The 17,246-nt window shown below is 42.3% G+C and overlaps 1 protein-coding gene across 2 annotated transcripts in view; it reads left to right on the top strand.

Moving 5' to 3' along the window:
* Positions 1-4,002: 4,002 nt before the first annotated feature.
* KATNAL2 (katanin catalytic subunit A1 like 2) overlaps positions 4,003-17,246 on the top strand; it is a 34,178-nt gene continuing 20,934 nt past the window's right edge. Inside the window, exons 1-5 of one of the 2 annotated variants that reach the window (XM_005145384.3) lie at positions 4,003-4,137; positions 13,292-13,362; positions 14,341-14,507; positions 15,868-15,910; positions 16,331-16,454. In XM_005145384.3, the coding sequence (XP_005145441.2) occupies positions 4,087-4,137; positions 13,292-13,362; positions 14,341-14,507; positions 15,868-15,910; positions 16,331-16,454 (456 nt within the window). In that variant the 5' untranslated portion in view covers positions 4,003-4,086. Of the gene's footprint in view, positions 4,138-13,291; positions 13,363-14,340; positions 14,551-15,867; positions 15,911-16,330; positions 16,455-17,246 lie in introns of both variants that reach the window. The other variant, XM_034072885.1, reaches the window with a different exon arrangement.

The raw sequence follows: 17,246 nt of genomic DNA, 5'->3' as shown, positions 1-17,246 counted from the left end.
CGGAGGGCGGCTCCGGCGAGGAGCGGGGAAGGGGTGGGACACGACGGGGCTCCGTGGCTCAGCACGGCGGGGCGGCCCTCAGGGGGACGGGGAGGAGGAAGCGTGAGGTAAACCCGCCTGTTTCTGTACATGTATACACACCGCGGTACCGACCCCGGCCGAGCGGGGTGCCCAGACCCCGCGGGGCTGAGGGGAGAGGCGGCTCGGCGTGCAGCGGACCCCCGCTGGGCATAAAGGAGAGCGGGCATGCGTCCTCTCAGGGCTGCCGGGCTCCTTCAGGGCTGCCGGGCTCCCTCCCTTCATGGGTAACAGCGAGGAGGATGTACTCAGCAGTTAAACATTATTATTATATTCATTTAAAAACAAAGAAGGAAAACCAAATAATACAGCCTTGCTACTGCATTGCACGAAACGGAAAGGTCAAACTTGCTGCGGTTTTATAGCTTTCTTAGCTTTATCCATCTCATCAAGAACGTTCTCATAATTTGCATTATAACGGTGATGTGACACGTTTTATTAATAAAAAATGAAGCGAAAATGTCACTGGCTGTAAGCTTCAGAATTTGGATAATGGGTTTCCTGCTGTAAGGGAAATGTTGAGACATTTACAGAAAAATAAACATTGAGGTGCAGCTGAGAATATTATTTTCCAAAGCAGTGAGAGATCATTATCTAGTCACAATAATTACCTAGTCACAATATTCAGTTTCATTGGCAACAGTGCCATTAAACCAAACAACCGGTTTATTGCAATAAAATAGAAATGAAAAAGTAAAAACTGAGCCAGCAAACAGGCAAACAGCCAAACCAACCCAAAGCTCAAGAGACATTTGGGGGGGGAAGGGGGGAGAAGATCTGAAATGCAAAATGTATTTGCCTATATTAACCAAAAGGCAGCAATTTTTGCACAATTGATGGATTTGGAGTGATAACTATAGCCATAAGACAAGTCAGACCAAATGTGAGGATGCTACACAAGGAGTTTCCCCATGGGCCAGGGGAGAGGACACGATGGCAGAGTGCTGTGCTAGAGAGGGATTTGGGCAGACAATGCTGGGAACAACTAACTGAGCTTATCTAGAGGGTACTAGTACCCACCAAACACACTGGCTAGGTTCATTTAACATCACTATGAGATCTGGAAATATAAGAACTAGATCAATTAACATTGTTAGTAGTAATTTAGCAAGAGTGTTTTAAGGCAGGCCTTCTCATTTACTACCAGCTAGTCCAAGGTAAACCCTTATTTCTGCTAGCCAGAGAGCTAGTCCTTCTTTGCATAAACTGATTCTGTGCTTGGTCTTGTAGCAGCCATTTCCTTGAACATTTAAACATAAGGACTTTGCTCATTTCAGACCCCCTTTGTGAGGCATCTGCAGCCTAACAAAGCATGCTGTCTGCAACACCACTGTACAAGTTAAGCTCCTAACTCCACCAAACATGTCTTTTTGACTGCAATTCAATACCAGACCAAAGGGGCAAGCTGCAGGTGAGGATCCCTTTGATCATTACAGCATATACCAGCACAGGCCAGTCCAAAGTCTTCTCTAAACACACCTTCACATGTTTCTTCCTTCAAATACATTGAAACAGCCATCAAGTATTCAAGCTCATGCCAGAGCCTGGCATTTCTTCTCTTATGTACACTCAAATTATAACATCTTTCAACTTTCCCATTCATCTCATCCCAAACATCCACTGGCATAAGAGCAAACAGACCATACTTCATGTTTTAACACCTCACATGTGTAAGATGAGTTTACATGTTATTTTATCCCAATTTCTGTGCTTGACATTCCTCTCTTCATATTTTGTTCTCCCATAATTTTCCCTCGCAGCCTGCCTTTTACTCAACACTGGGGCCATGCCCACAGAAAAACAAGTACTCAATACTTATGTTCCTCCCTAAGCTTTTTTCTAGGTCCTATCCACAAAAGCATGGGCCTATCTTCTCCCACTCCATTATCGTATCTCCACACCAAAATTTCATCCAAGTCTCCCTCTTTTAGTCTTTTTAGTACTTTTAATCAATCTCTCCTTTTGTTCTAGTTCTTCAAAATCCCACTGTTTTTCCAAGAGTCTTCACACACATATCAACTCCAGACTTAACTCCTCGGTTATCAAGCCATTTTAGCAGCTTACCAAACCTTCAACCTCCCCAGAATCTCTCTTCCCACCAAACTTTCAAAAGACTTACCTGCAGTATCAGCACTTCCGTGTTTACATATTTATGCTGCTGCTTCTTCCTCCTGCGCTTGCTAGAATTGTTCCTCCATTTCATAATCCCTTGTTGCATCTCCTGCAATATTCCCCTTCTCTCCTTTTCAGGATTTACAGGACAAGCATCAAAACTCACCTAGAACTGCCATTGTGAGAGCAGACAGCTTGCTTATTTCCAAAGCAATCATGCTTTTATGTGAGAGGAGGTTACTGCAGCTCTTCCTGTGCTTAACTTTTCCCCATTAGGCCCTAACTAGGGTAACAAGAGAGCCTATAGGTGCTAATCACTCTGCCACCTAAATTGAGTTAGGCTTGTTGGGGAAAGAAAACCCACCCAAAACCTCTGATCTTCTAAATAAACTCCCCCTGCTTCCCACAAAACATACTACAGTTAAAAAGAAAAAAAAAACAAACCAAAAAGCTAACCAAAAAAGCCTAACAACTCATCCTACAACTGCTCTGAGCATTGGAAAAATTATACTCATCAGCATTACACCTCAGCAACCTCCTTCTGTGCTGCTAATGGACAACTGGTATGATTTGCAAGCAGTGAGAGAACTGGAGGGAATCAGCTGAGATGAGCAACGTATCTGTGTATGTGTCCACTGTTTAAAGGAAAGAACTTTATAAGGCCGGTTGGAGGCCAGCCTTAGGCTTCTCCATCATCTTTCCTAACCCACAGCCACTTACTTTTTAATGTAACACTACAGAAAGTGGATGGCAAAAATGTAAAGGGGTGGTGCTGAGTGCCATGCTCTCTAGAGCAGTCACAGAATCTTCTAATCATTGGGGCCTACAGGGATGCTGGGGAGGGACTCTTCATTAGGGACTGTAGTGACAGGACAAGGGGTAATGGGTTGAATCTTAAACAGCAGAGGTTTAGATTGGATATAAGGAAGAAATTCTTTACTGTTAGGGTGGTGAGGTGCTGGAATGGGTTGCCCAGGGAGGTTGTGAATGCTCCATCCCTGGCAGTGTTCAAGGCCAGGTTGGATGAAGCCTTGGGTGCCATGGTTTACTGTGAGGTGTCCCTGCCCATGGCAGGGGGGTTGGAACTAGATGATCTTGAGGTCATTTCCAATCCTAACTATTCTATGATTCTATGATTCTATGTTATTGCTTAGGTTGGAAAAGACCTTTGAAGATCATTAAGTCCAACTGTTCCCCAGCACTGCCAAGGCCACCACTAAACCATGGGAGGTGGAACTGGATGATCTTAAGGTCCTTTCCAACCTAGCTATTCTGTTACTAAGAGCCTCACGTACATGGTTTGTGAACATGTCTTGTCTACATGGTTTGATTCCACCACTGTTCTGGGCAGCCTCTTCCAATGTCTGATCACCCTTCCAGGGAAGAAACTTTTGCCTTGTGCAGCTTGAGGCCGTCTCCTCTTGTCCTGTCCACTTGTCATTTGGAAGAAGAGGCCGACCCACCCCACCACAACCTCCTGTCAGGCAGTTGTAGAGAGTGATAAGGTCCCCCTTCTCTTTTCCAGACTGAACCCCCCAGGTCCCTCAGCCGTCCCCCATCATACTGTGCTCCAAGGCCTGCACCAGCTCTGGTGCCCTTCTCTGCCTCCGCTCCGGCGGAGTGCGGGGCCCAGCACTGGACATAGCCCCCCCTCTACCCTGCTTGTCCCAGCTGTTAAACGGCGACCCCCTGCTCCACTCGTGATTGGCCAGTTCCTCGGCAACTTTCACCCCTCGGCCTCTCGATTGGCTGGCTGAGGGCGGTGGGGCGGGCCTCTCCGTCAGGGCGCCCGCTGCCCTCCGCCGGGTGCGGGGCCGGCCGCTGTCCGGAGCTTGCCGTGACTTTCACCGTTGGCTGTTGCTGCCGTGGCCGGGCTCGGGCCCGTTGCCCACCCCGATGGAGCTGTCCTGCGAGGCGCTGAGAACCACCTACCAGGCGAGGGAAGCGGTAAGCACCGGTGGGCCGCGCGTTACTGTTGCTATAGAAACGGCGGGGGGGAGGGAGGGGTTGCGCATGCGTTGGAGGGGTGTTGGTTGCATCATGGCAGTCGGGATAAGGTCGGCCTGGGGTTGTTCTTGGGGTCTGGAGGTCTCCGAGTAACCGGCACAATGTCGGTCCTGGCTCTTAAGAGTGGGCATCATGCAACTCCCACTTCTTGTTTCACTTCCCTTTGCAGGATGGAAGTGCTTTTGTCCTTTCCGACTCTCAGGGCAGGGCCTCTTGCTGCCCACAGGTGTTGTCCTTTGCATGGTTATAATAGGAGAACATATAGCGAAAGGGGACAAGTCCATGTTCCTTCCCCTTTCAGCTTCTTTTCCCACAAGTCAAGGCTGTACTGCCTCGGCCTGCTCCCATCCAACAGATCGGTAGGGTCGAGCTCCAGGAAGCCCAGAAGCAGCAGGAGCTTCCTGACTTTCTGAAGATGTTCTTTTGCTTCCATCTGCTGGTCAAATTTAGCCACAGTAAGACAGACTGCAGGACGCTGAAAACCTTTCCCACAGAGGTGTTGGGCGCTGTGAATGCATACAGTAAATCCGTGTTCGTGCTGTGGATGAATAGGACAGGATTGGTTAGTTTTGGGAGGGACTCCAAGACTGAGTTTCAGGTTATGCCGGACTCTTAGAATCATAGAATCATAGAATAGTTAGGGTTGGAAAGGACCTTAAGATCATCTAGTTCCAACCCCCCCTGCCATGGGCAGGGACGCTTCACATGAAACTATCCTACCCAAGGCTTCGTCCAGCCTGGCCTTGAGCACTGGCAGGGATGGAGCATTCACAACCTCTCTGGGCAACCCATTCCAATGCCTCACCACCCTAACAGTAAAGGATTTCTTCTTTATATCCAGTCTAATCCTCCCCTGTTTAAGTTTCAACCCGTTACCCCTTGTCCTATCACTACAGTCCCTCCCCAGCATCTGTATAGACCCCTTCAGATACTGGAAGGCTGCTCTGAGGTCTGCACGCAGCCTTCTCTTCTCCAGGCTGAACAGCCCCAACTTCCTCAGCCTGTCTGCATACAGGAGATGCTCCAGTCCCCTGATCATCCTCGTGGACCTCATCTGGACTTGTTCCAACAGTTCCATGTCCTTTATATGTTGAGGACACCAGAACTGCACACAATACTCGCAAGAGCAGAGTAGAGGGACAGGATCACCTCCTTCGCCCTGCTGGTCACGCTTCTTTTGATGCAGCCCAGGATACGGTTGCTTTCTGGGCTGCAAGTGCACACTGGAGCTGGCTCATGTTCATTTTCTCATTGACCAACACCCCCAAGTCCTTCTCCGCAGGGCTGCACTGAATCTCTTCTCTGCCCAACCTGTAGCTGTGCCTGGGATTGCTCTGACCCAGGTGTAGGACCTTGCACTTGTCATGGTTAAACTTCATGAGGTTAGCATCAGCCCAACTCACAAGTGTGTCAAGGTCCCTCTGGATGGCATTCCTTCCCTCCAGCGTATCAATTGAACCACACAGCTTGGTGTCATCAGCAAACTTGCTGAGGGCACACTCAATCCCACTGCCCATGTCACCAACAAAGATGTTGAACAAGACCAGCCCCAACTCTGATCCCTGAGGGACACCACTCGTTACGGGTCTCCAGCCGAACATTGAGCCATTGACCACAACTCTTTGAGTGCGACCATCCAGCCAGTTCTTTATCCACCAAGTGGACCACCTATCAAATTGATGTCTCTCCAATTTAGAGACAAGGATGTCATGTGGGACAGTGTCGAATGCTTTGCACAAGTCCAGGTAGATGATGTCAACTGCTCCACGCCTGTCCATCACTTTTGTAGCCCCGTCATAGAAGACCACCAAATTGGTCAGGCAGGATTTCCCCCTAGTGGATGAATAGAACAGGATTGGTTCTGTTGCTGTCACCAAACACCTTGTTGTTTTTCATGTGTCTTAGCATGCATTCCAGGAGAATCTGCTCCAAGATTTTGCCAGGCACAGAGGTGAGACTGACTGGTCTGTAATTCCGTGGGTCATCCATCTTCCCCTTCTTGAAAATGGGGGTTATATTTCCCTTTTTCCAGTTGTCAGGAACTTCACCTGACTGCCATGATTTTTCAAATATGATGGCCAGTGGCTTAGCAACTTCATTTGCCAGCTCCTTTAGGACCCACATATAGATTTTGTCAGGTCCCATGGACTTGTGTGTGTTCAGGTTTTTAAGATGGTCTCAAACCAGATCCTCTCCTACAGTGGGCCCGAGGTCTTCATTCTCACAGTCCCTGCATCTGCCTTCCAGATTAATAGGTTATAAATGTACCTGTGAACAGGACCCTATGGCAGTATCCTTCTGAGCCGTAAAGTAGCTTCAGATCCCAGTCACTGAGAATGGTAATCTAAGGTGTGGTATTGAAATTGTGTTAATGTGCAAAAAGAAAACAAGGAAAATGGGACTGATCTGTAACTTTGTCAATGGTGATTTGTCTGGCCCGGGTCCCGAGGGTGGTTTTGACTGCTAAATGCAGAAACATTTTTGGGACTAGGACCTGGAGCTCAAGAACCCTTCCCTATGAATTCTCTCACTGGATATGGGTTTATTTTGCTTTATTTGCTGGCTTCTCTGTAGACTTTTGGCAGGATGGATGTGAAGATCAGAGTTTTTGGGTTCAGAGTAGAGAGAGTTATTCCACAGAGAAGCAGAAGTTTGGAGCCTGCTTTTTTAGTCAGTCAGTGTCTAAGGAACAACCTGAAGCTGCCAAGAGGTTACTTTAGTTACTGCTCTAAGGTTATTGACTTCTCTGGAGGGAGCCTAGGTATTTAATTTCTGTTTTCTGAATCCCGGTATTGCAGTGTGCTATCTAAAAGTTAGGCTGCTACATTTTTAATTTGTAGCACTAAATAACTCAGTCCAATCCTATCATAAGTTACTCAGTCCTATCCTTATCTGTACTGCATTTTCCCATTGATCTGTGTTACAGAATGCAAATTATTATTTTCTAATAATTATGAGGGAAAAGTGTTTTAAAAACTAATTTCCATTGTAAATATAAATTCTTACATGCATTAAAACTCTATAGCTGTTTACAGTTATCCAGTGTAGTCTTACAGTCAAAGAAATCTTTTTTGTGAAGCATTTCACCGTTGATTATTTCATATGTTCTGCAAAGCAGTCTTGACAAGTAATATTATTGTGAACTGCAATACAGTTCTTACAAATGAGTGGGTGAGTTAATGCTTTTAATTAATTTGTGAATTCAACATATTTAATTTGTATTGTTTAATAATTCACCATACTTCATGTCAATTAATTTTTATGTGTTCATAACATGTATCACTTCAAATCAGTGAAGTCTTGACAGTGTAAAACTTGGCTTCAGCAATGTTCCTCTTGAAAAAAGGAGATAACAGTGGTCCATGAGTGTCTTTTAGCGTTGAAGCATGAATTAATGAAAGATGGCACGTAAATATTGGAATAGGTGGAGAAATTGGAAGGTTTCTGTTTCCAGAGCACCAAACTCAGACTGTAAATATCTTTACATTTTAAGTGTAACACCTCCCATACGCATCCCAGTGTAATTACTAAGACAGCCGTAATGTCTGTGTGAACTTTCTGTACATCCTTAATTATGAAAGCTATTTGTAATCCTTGCTGAAAACCTGCCAACTCTATTGTTTGTAGCAAGTCTGTATAATTTGGAAAAGAGAAGGAAGTAAAAAAGTGCCTTTTCTTTGTGCTGGGAAATTCTGTTCACTGGCAGCCAAGTTACTCGTTGACCAAAACTCACCATTTTCCTTCTCTGGTTGTTTTTCTCAAGAAATACTGTCAGAAATCCAAACAATAATTGAACATCAGCCTTCAAAGAAGCCTGACAAGGCTGCAAATGTATCATATTAGGGGCTAAGGGAGAAGGAAAGCTGTGGGAAACTGAGAAAGTCCATTGTGCCTCAGTGACTCTCTCTACCCAGTTTGAGAAAGCCTATACTTTGCAGCCATATGGGGATCTCAAAGGCAAAAGAAGGAAGGGACAATGTGTGTATTATTAGACTACCCTGTGTGATTATAGAGCTAACTGCTTGCCTCTTGTCTGAATTCCTAACCACAGATCCCTCTGAATTCATCTGACTGCAACCAGTTGGATGTATGAGGGCACAGCACTATAGTAACATAAAATCTCAGACTGGTTTGGGTTGGAAGGGAACTTAAAGCTCATCCATTTCCAATCCCTACCATGGGCAGGGACACCTTCCACTAGAGCAGGTTACTCCATCCAACCAGGTCTTGAACACTGCCAGGGATGGGGCAGCCACAGCTTCTCTGGGCACCCTGTGCCAGTGCCTCAGCACCCTCACAAGGAAGAGCTTCTGCCTAAGAGCTCAGCTCAGTCTCCCCTCTGGCAGGTTAAAGCCATTCCTTTTGTCCTGCCCCTACAGGTGCTTGTCCAAAGCCCCTCTCCAGGTTTCTTGTTCCTGTTTCCAAGCTTCCCACACCATGACATACTCTGTAATTTTTTTCTTCATTCTATCCAATATATTAATGCAGAAATGCAGAATCAAATTATAATAAAGCATTATAGGGTTAAATTAATCTGTCAGTATTTAATAGAATTACACAGGAGACCAGATTGCTTTATCATGTAAATGCATTTTAGTAAAAGGTATGGGAAAAACTATGCAAACAATGGCATTTAAAGATGTATAACTCTAATAGAGTTTAATTTTAAACAACTCAGAGAAAGGTATACATACACTTTTGTTAAGCTGGAAATAAATAAAATACACTATAAGTGTTGGAGCTAATTAGTTAAGTGCTCAACTCTTTAGTTTTTAAAACAAGATCACACTTAAGTGCCTTAAGCTTTTATTAATTGCATGGACCCCAAAATCCCCTATAGTAATTGAAAATTTAATTACATACATTTTTTGTTCTTTTAAGAGTGGAAGCTTATTAAACTTTAAACATTTAAACATCTATTGAAGCACCAGTGGCTATAAACAACATGCAATTCTAGATACTAATTAAACAGGAAGGCTAAATCACTATAAAGCTAAACAGAATTTTAAGTAACTTTGCACTTATAAGTGCTCCTATTTTTTTCATGCTGTGTAAGATTTACCATTTCCTCTCTAAGCACAGCAGAAGCCCTGGACAGTGTTACAGAATCATAGAATCATTTTGGTTGGAAAAGACCTTCAAGATCATCAAGTCCAACATTACCCCAGCACTACCAGGTCCCCACCAGTAAGTCATGACACTAAGGGTCTCATCCAGTGTGGCAGGCACATTGTTACGTTGACATACTTGCAGTGGGGATCAGTCCCTAGAGAATAAACTGGAGTCAGGACAGGAGATCCTGTCTCATTGGCAGAGAGGTCTTTTAAGTGAACAGCTGAAGCTGCTGGTGGCACTGACATGTGCAGAAGTTCATCTACCTCGTGGAAAGAGTACATGGTAAAGTAGGAGTGGTGAATGGCTGGGAGAGGTGGCTTTCTGGGATTGGTCAAGCACCACTGACTCACAAGACCTATAATTTTGTAACAGTTGCATGTTGAAAGGCCCTTAATTCTCTGTTTTATAGAAACCTCACAGAACTGGCAATGGAGATACTTGTATCTTGGTTCTCTTTTTTAGATCCACTCTAATGGAATTCTTTGTCAGTTATCAACAGGTTAACATCCAGTTAATTTTCTTTGAACACGTATCTGACCTCTCAAAATTAGCCATTGTTGTTTGCATTCATATTAACAAGAGATAAAGACAGAATGAACCTCTCTGTCTAAACTCTTCTGATTTTTAGATGGGTCTCTTCTTTGATGTAAATGTTCGCTTTTGTTTCTGCTTGGTCAACAGAACAAGAACATTACTAGGTTAAGGTTGAAGTGGTTTGCTCGTGAATAGGCACAGCATTATCCTATACTCTGCTTACAGTATTTGAGATGCTGCCCATCCCTGTAATTTCAAATGCCCTGAGGGATAGCAGAAGTAACCTAGCTGGATAGGCAGCAGCAGAAGATAAACCAGAATACAAATTCTTTCCAAGAAATGTTCCAATAATGGATTGTGAGCCCTGTCAGTTCATCAGGCAGATGCAATTCATCTCTTGTCAGAGTATTAATGTAAATACTTTAATATGAAATGCTTGATCTGTTTGTCTTCTGTTGCAACCATTGTTTTCTCACACTATGTTTTAAATATTCAGAGGTAGCTGTGAACTTGCCCTTTGATGTGTGGGTAAACACAACAGCTAATTTTTCTCTGCATAAAACAGCAGAAGCAGTTGCATGTAGAACATACAGGTGGGAAACTCCAGGAGTGATGATTCTTGCACCTCCAACCCTGCTTCAGACGATTCAGAACATCCAGGAGAAATAGTGAAAGTTCTACAGTTCAAAATCTGTTTTCCAAACACCAAAGAACAGTAGAAAGGAAAAGATCCTTTCCCAGGAGTAAATGTTTTCTCTTTGCTCATGATCCTTCTCAGAATTGGTTCATTTCTTATTGCAGCACCTCTCATGAGTCTATCTGGTTCACTCGAGCATTTACACGGCACTCTTACTCCCCCAAATGGTTTAAAACAATCATCTCTGTACCACTACTGAAAGGTAAATGGTCTTGTAGCTTCTTGTGGAGTCAGAAGCGGAGTGACCACATAACTTTCATCAAGGGGGTATCAAAGGTCGTAAAGGCTAGAAGTGGGATATGATTTCTTCCCTTTTCTGCAGCTAGTTTGAGTTTTATCTCTAGAAAACCAGAATGAAGATTCTATCAATCTTTTTATTTGTAAGTGAAATGCAAATACACTTTTCACTTCCCAGGAAACACTGATAAAAGCAAACCCCAGTCCTTTCTTCTTTGTGTCACTAGATGGCCCCACGTCTGAAGCAGACATCCCAGAAAATACTTGCTAGACAGTGAGAACTTTTGCCTGCACTACTCAGTGCTTTTTACAGGTTGACAAACACACGGAGAGCTATTAGTTTTAAAATAAAACAATAACTGATTGTGCTATGTTAAGTGTTTAAATTGGCAGCAGAAAACTATATGATATCCACTGCTGTGTGCAAAGCAGAGGGAGCAGGTAGGTCTAACCTGACAAAGGAGCAGCATGCTAAAGATGAAAGTTGGTTTAGCAGCAAATTGCATCACCCAAAAGCACCTTTGCACCTTAATTCTCTAGTATCTGCAATTTAGTATAATGATGCTTCCTTCAAAGAGACCAGGAAGGATAGAGAAATTGTCTTTCCGTGTGAATATTTCTTTTAGGCATCTTGTGGGATTTAAAAACAAGCCCAGTACTAATTATTTGGCTTGTTTGTGTGCCAGGCACTGGCAGAGAGCAGCAGAAGCCATTGCTACAGATGCTGGGGCTTGCTTCCATTATGAAGAGGACAAAGATTTGTGTGTTTGTCACCTGTAGCTTCCTAACATTTGGGCTAGGCTTTTTCTTCCAAATGGATGCAGGCACTGATTGATTTGGAACAGAAGGGAGGGAAACTGGGTGGAATTGGGAGTGTGTGTATGCATTGCTGTGCAATGTGATCAAGAATATATATGTGCTCTGCAGTCAACAGAAACTACTGCTCTTTCCCTATCCACTGAACCCTTTCATGCTCACACTGGGTCCTTACAAGTAATCACAGAATCATAGAATGATAGAATGTCTCAAGTTGGAAGAGACCCATAAGGATCATCAAGTGCAGCTCCCAGTGCTGAATGCCAGCACCCTAAAAGGGAAAGGAAATTATTTTTTGTCCTAAATGTGGGTTTGGCCATACCTGCTTTTCCTGTGGTCACAGCTTCAAATCCCGATGAGGCAGATCAAAGCCAATATGCTGATTTTTGGAGCTCTCCTTATAGCAACTTCAGTTGCGACCCTAAAGTCAGGGTTTCTCTGCAGACACTTGGAATATATGGCATGTTTCCTCAGATTAGCCTGGAGAAGAGAAGGCTGCATGGTGACCTCATAGCAGCCTTCCAGTATCTGAAGGGGGCCTACAGGGATGCTGAAGAGGGGCTCTTCACTAGGGACTGTAGTGATAGGACAAGGCATAATGGGTTCAAGCTGAAATAGGGGAAGTTTACATTGGATATAAAGAAGTTCTTTTCTGTAAGGGTGGTGAGGCATTGGAATGGGTTGCCCAGGGAAGCTGTGAATGCTCCATCCCTGGTGGTGTTCAAGGCCAGGTTGGACAGAGCCTTGGGTAACATGGTTTAGCATGAGGTGTCCCTGCCCATGGCAGGGGGATTGGAAGTGGATGATCTTCAGGTCCTTTCCAACCCAAACTATTCTATGATTCTATGATTATGGCTTTATTCTACTATATTGCAAGATTTCTGTTTCCACTGCCCCTTTTGCTGTACTCAATACTGATTGCACTTTATCTCCCCCAGATGTGGGTTCTCTGAATGATGATGAAGGTATTTTATGCTGCCTTGTTTTAACACTCAGCCATTTGTGAATAACTTTGGATTCTCCAGTCAGTGTGAAGAAATCCAGGGACTAATTCCATATTGAAATTTCTGCATGCTGGGAGCTGATTTTTTTCAATCATATGTTAAAATCAGGCAAGTCTTATGTTATCCCAGACTACGAACCCCTCACGTGCTCTATTGCATGTGTTTATGTATCAAGGCCCGTGAAATGGGAGGTGCCAGCAGCATTACAGCTGGTCTTTGTAGCGTAGTCATGCAGATCCCAGACCTGTTCTCCATCCACACTTCTCCACGCACTCAGAAGATGTGTTCATAGTTGCAATAGAAGGACACAGCCAAACTGGAGCATGAGGTTTCCTTGCACAGCCCTTGGGGACACTGTGCATGAGGTCTGCAAAAGTCTTACCCTGAAATCCGCAGCAACCTGGACTTGCTGGAGATCCACAACTATAGTAAGGGAAGTAAGTTATTTTTGCAACTTCAAAGAAATGTTGTCTTCCCTAGGAAAAGGTTTCTACCCATTCAGTAGCCCTGATAATGTGTAAGAAAAATTACATTGAAAACAGCCTTCCTTGTGTTTATTAACAGTGAGTTGTTTTACAGTTCTTGCATGCTGTTGTCTTAATTTGTTTGTTTCCACAGGCTACATTTAGATGCTGTTTACAGCAATAAAGTGAATATTACATTTGATCTAGAGCTTTGTGTTAATTCACAGGATGAGATGCGAACAGAAGCTCGTCGAAAAAATCTCCTCATTCTAATTCTGCATTATTTAATGGAGAAAGGGTATGTTATTTTTAAAGAATAATGTCCTACATTTGTAGATTTGTGCATGTTTGACCTCTTGTGATGTGTCCTTCTGTCTTCTGGTGGATGGGTTGACAGCATGGCCTTTTGGTTTCCTATGAGGAAGAGTTAAATTACTATTACATATCTTGTCTCTTTGCTAAATTATTTCAGTTTCTGAACAAAATATGTCCTATATAATTTAAAAATACTTCAGATAAATCAGCAGAAGTTTTTTTAATGGGATTTATAGATGAAACATCTTTGACACTGACTTAGTAATAAGCAGCGAGGAAGATTCAGACAATTTAAATAACATTAAGATGGGGAAAGGGGGAAAGAGACAAAAAAAAGGAACAAAAACGGTTTATGAAAACTCAGATCTAAAAATGCTGCAAAGTGGACTATTACTTGTGGTTGTAGTAGTTGGCAGAAAAAAATCTTAAGTAGGGACTTGTGGAGTATAATATCAAAACTACAGCTAGAGTTTAAGCACACACCTTTTGCAGCTTTGAAGAGTCCATCCAATATTATGGAAAAAGTTACCTTACGCTTTTGATTTCACGGACAGCTGTTCAGTGTCTAGTGGCCTTTTTCAAACTTCTCTTTAAAGTTGTATTCATGCTGAATCACTTTCCAACTTTAAAGTAGTATGTCCGGGCTTATTACAATCTTCAACATTTGTCCCTGCCCATGGCAGGGACACCTCACACTAAACCATGTCACCCAAGGCTTTGTCCAACCTGGCCTTGAACACCGCCAGGGATGGAGCATTCACAGCTTCCTTGGGCAGCCCATTCCAGTGCCTCATCACCCTTACAGGAAAGAACTTCATGCTTTTATAGTAAACATAGTTGTGGACAGGTTAAAAATACCGTATGCATACTAATGCCATTGTTTGCTTTTTCTTTTCAACAATCAGAATAAGATAATGACTCACAGTTGTGGGTTTTGTTTGTTGGTTTATTTAATTACCAGGTACGTTGATGCTGCATATGCTTTGGAGCAAGAGACGAAATTAAGTTTACGTGGATTTGAAGTTTGTGACAACGTTGATCTTGAGACAATTTTGATGGAATATGAAAGCTATTACTTTGTAAAATTTCAGAAGTATCCTAAAATTACCAAAAGGGTCCTGGACACTGGTATGTGGCTGTGTTCCAAAGCGAAAGACTGTTTCCAAAGCCTGTGTATTTGTGTACTTTTGCCTGATGTGCACACCACACTTCTCATGTATATCAGCATTTAATGTTTGAACTGTTACAGTTACAGAGCTGTAGTTCTAGCACATATGAAGTAAGAATTGAGATATGGGGCTTTGAGCTCTTCTGCTCTTCCTTCTCTCTGTAGAAGAACAAGAAGGTTGTATTTTTCTGTCTTTTTAAAACTGCTTTGATCGTAGAAATGCCATGTAAGCACAAAGTATTGTGGCATAGATGTATTCACTTTCCTTTCCTGGGGAGACAATGGTAAGTTTGTTCTATTTTGGATTTAATTTTTAAATTAAAATAAACCACTTTAATTAAATATTATAACTTAGATCATCTAAGCTATTGCTTTAAAGTTTATCATCACTCATGTCATTAACCATCTCTTTTGCATATTTTCATATGCTCAAGGTAATGTGCCAAAAAAGTAATAGGTTTATTTGCGCCAAAGGACTTGAAGTCTGAGTTATTAATGAATGATACAGAATAAGGCAAATCAGAATATGAGCATTCTGTTATGACCCTGAGATCCTGAGTGATTTTGTACTTGAGCACAAAATGTAACTTATAGAAGCCATAAGAATAACTGTGTAAGAAGCAGTGTAAGAAAACACCAACATCTGTACCTGTTTGTCTTGTAAAAAAAATGTAAGTTATCAGAGAAGGGGAAGATTGACCAGAGAACATCTCTGAGCAGTTGTCATTGTTTCATATGGCTTCCAACATCTTTCAGATCACAGGTAAATGAATGTTTGATAAACACAAAAAATTTCCTATATAGGTATAATGACTTTGAAGCATAGTTTGATAACCACCGTTGCAATGTGGCATTTTATACTGTCTTGGTATGTTGAACCATGATAACACCAGTATTAAGACAAGTGAGGCAAATTCTTATTTCCCAATTCAGCAATGAAAAAAAATATTAGCATTAAATAAGTGTTCCATGTGATATATTAAATTAGTTTAAGTTAGTGTTTAATCTGATTTCTGCTAGTGTCCATTTTACAGTGAAAATGATACTGGTTTTTAAATGTAAGGAAAGACACCAAAGGCTGAATTGAACCTAAAATTTAACAAGCCTGAAGCCAAACTGCTCTCTCCAATATCAGTTTGTTTTCAAAACACTTTTGCAAGCTTGCATTGTTTATAATCATGCTATTCCTGTTTATGCAGTATTTCCAAAGTCATTAATATGTGCTCAAAAGTATGTTTGAATGGGGTGAGGGAAATGAAATCAAGTTGCTCTTTTTTAGATCCTTAATTATTTTCCATTTTAATATTAATTTTGCCACAGCAGAAAATAAACAACAGCTGAGAACTAGGGGAAGACCAGGAAGGTAAGAAAAATGTGTGGGTTTTTTTCCTGTGCAGAAGATTTTCCTATAAAAGCAATATGCAGCATGGTTAAAATAATGTTGTGGTACCGCAGGAATACTGAAGTGTGGAGTCACACTGCTGACTCTGTGGTACATTTTTCTGTATCTGCTAGAGGAAAGCAGAGACTTATTTCCTAAATGGAGATCCAGACAACTTACAGAGTTTTTGCAGTATGGCTAAGGTGGGGTGGTGTATTTGAAAGCAGTAAGATTGAACTTTGCTGTGATTGATGCTTTAACTTCAGTGGAAGCAAAGGTAGCCCAACACTGCTTTATTTGAAAACTCTGCCTTTTAATCTTGGTATTTTGAAGGAAAAAAAAAAGAAGTTGTGAAAGTCTCTCTTTAGTTTTTTTGTTTTGTTTTTTTTTTTTAAATTCTAGGGCAGCGAGCTCTTTTCAGAACCTCCCAAGACTCAGACATCAGACAGTGCAGCAACCATTGTTAACAACCTCAACTGGAAGTGCAACAGAATTCAAATCTTCCACCAAGGAGAGCCCCAAACAGGTTTACGTGTGTTTTATCTTGGCATCGTTATTGTTGAAATTAATGTGACTTTATTTTGAGAAGCTATAGGCAGTGAGAGGATGTGAGTTGCTCAATTAATAATTGTGTTACTAATACCTTTTACTAATTATGTAATGTAAGGATTATAAATGCAAGACTGATGCAAGAGGAATATGCTTTCTGGCTGTGATTTGGGGAGCAAATCACAGGCAAAAATTAGAGGAAAAAGAGTCATATAATCCAGCATATATGGAAAGCAACCAGAGTTTTCCCATTAGATTAAACCTTTAGTGCCAGAAAGCAGGACAAGCCAAGCAAGTAGAAAGTCTGCTGTCAGATATAAGCATCTTCACAGTGCATAAGGTGTGTGAGATTGAGGGAGTAATTTGGCTCTGTAATTTTTGGGTTTGTGAGTCTCATTTTGGGAAGATTGTGTCAAAACTACTTTGTTATCATCCCTTACAGAGGATGGAGCAGGAACAGCAGGTTGGTGGGCGAGCATCTTGTCTGTTACAGCTTTTGAGGAACTAAGTGAAGAACAACCTCTGGGCTTTTTTCAAGTCTTTGTCTGTATTCCTTCACAGAGAGCACCTCATCTCCGACCAGTTCCCACCCTTCAAAAATAAAACTAAAAAAAAACAAGCATTAGATTTTTGATTTTACAGCAATAGCTGCCGTGAAATAACATAGAATCCGAAAAACCTCTTAATTTCTGAGTTGACATGCTGTGCCTTATGTATGGATGTAGTTTCCACTGTTTGTGTTTCTTATAGCTATGTAAAATGCAGACAC

The sequence above is a fragment of the Melopsittacus undulatus genome, chromosome Z (assembly GCF_012275295.1).
Source record: "Melopsittacus undulatus isolate bMelUnd1 chromosome Z, bMelUnd1.mat.Z, whole genome shotgun sequence".
NCBI classification, from domain to species: Eukaryota; Metazoa; Chordata; class Aves; order Psittaciformes; family Psittaculidae; genus Melopsittacus; species Melopsittacus undulatus.
The sequence above is the reverse complement of the archived record's forward strand: the minus strand, read 5'-3'. Positions and strand labels throughout refer to the sequence as shown.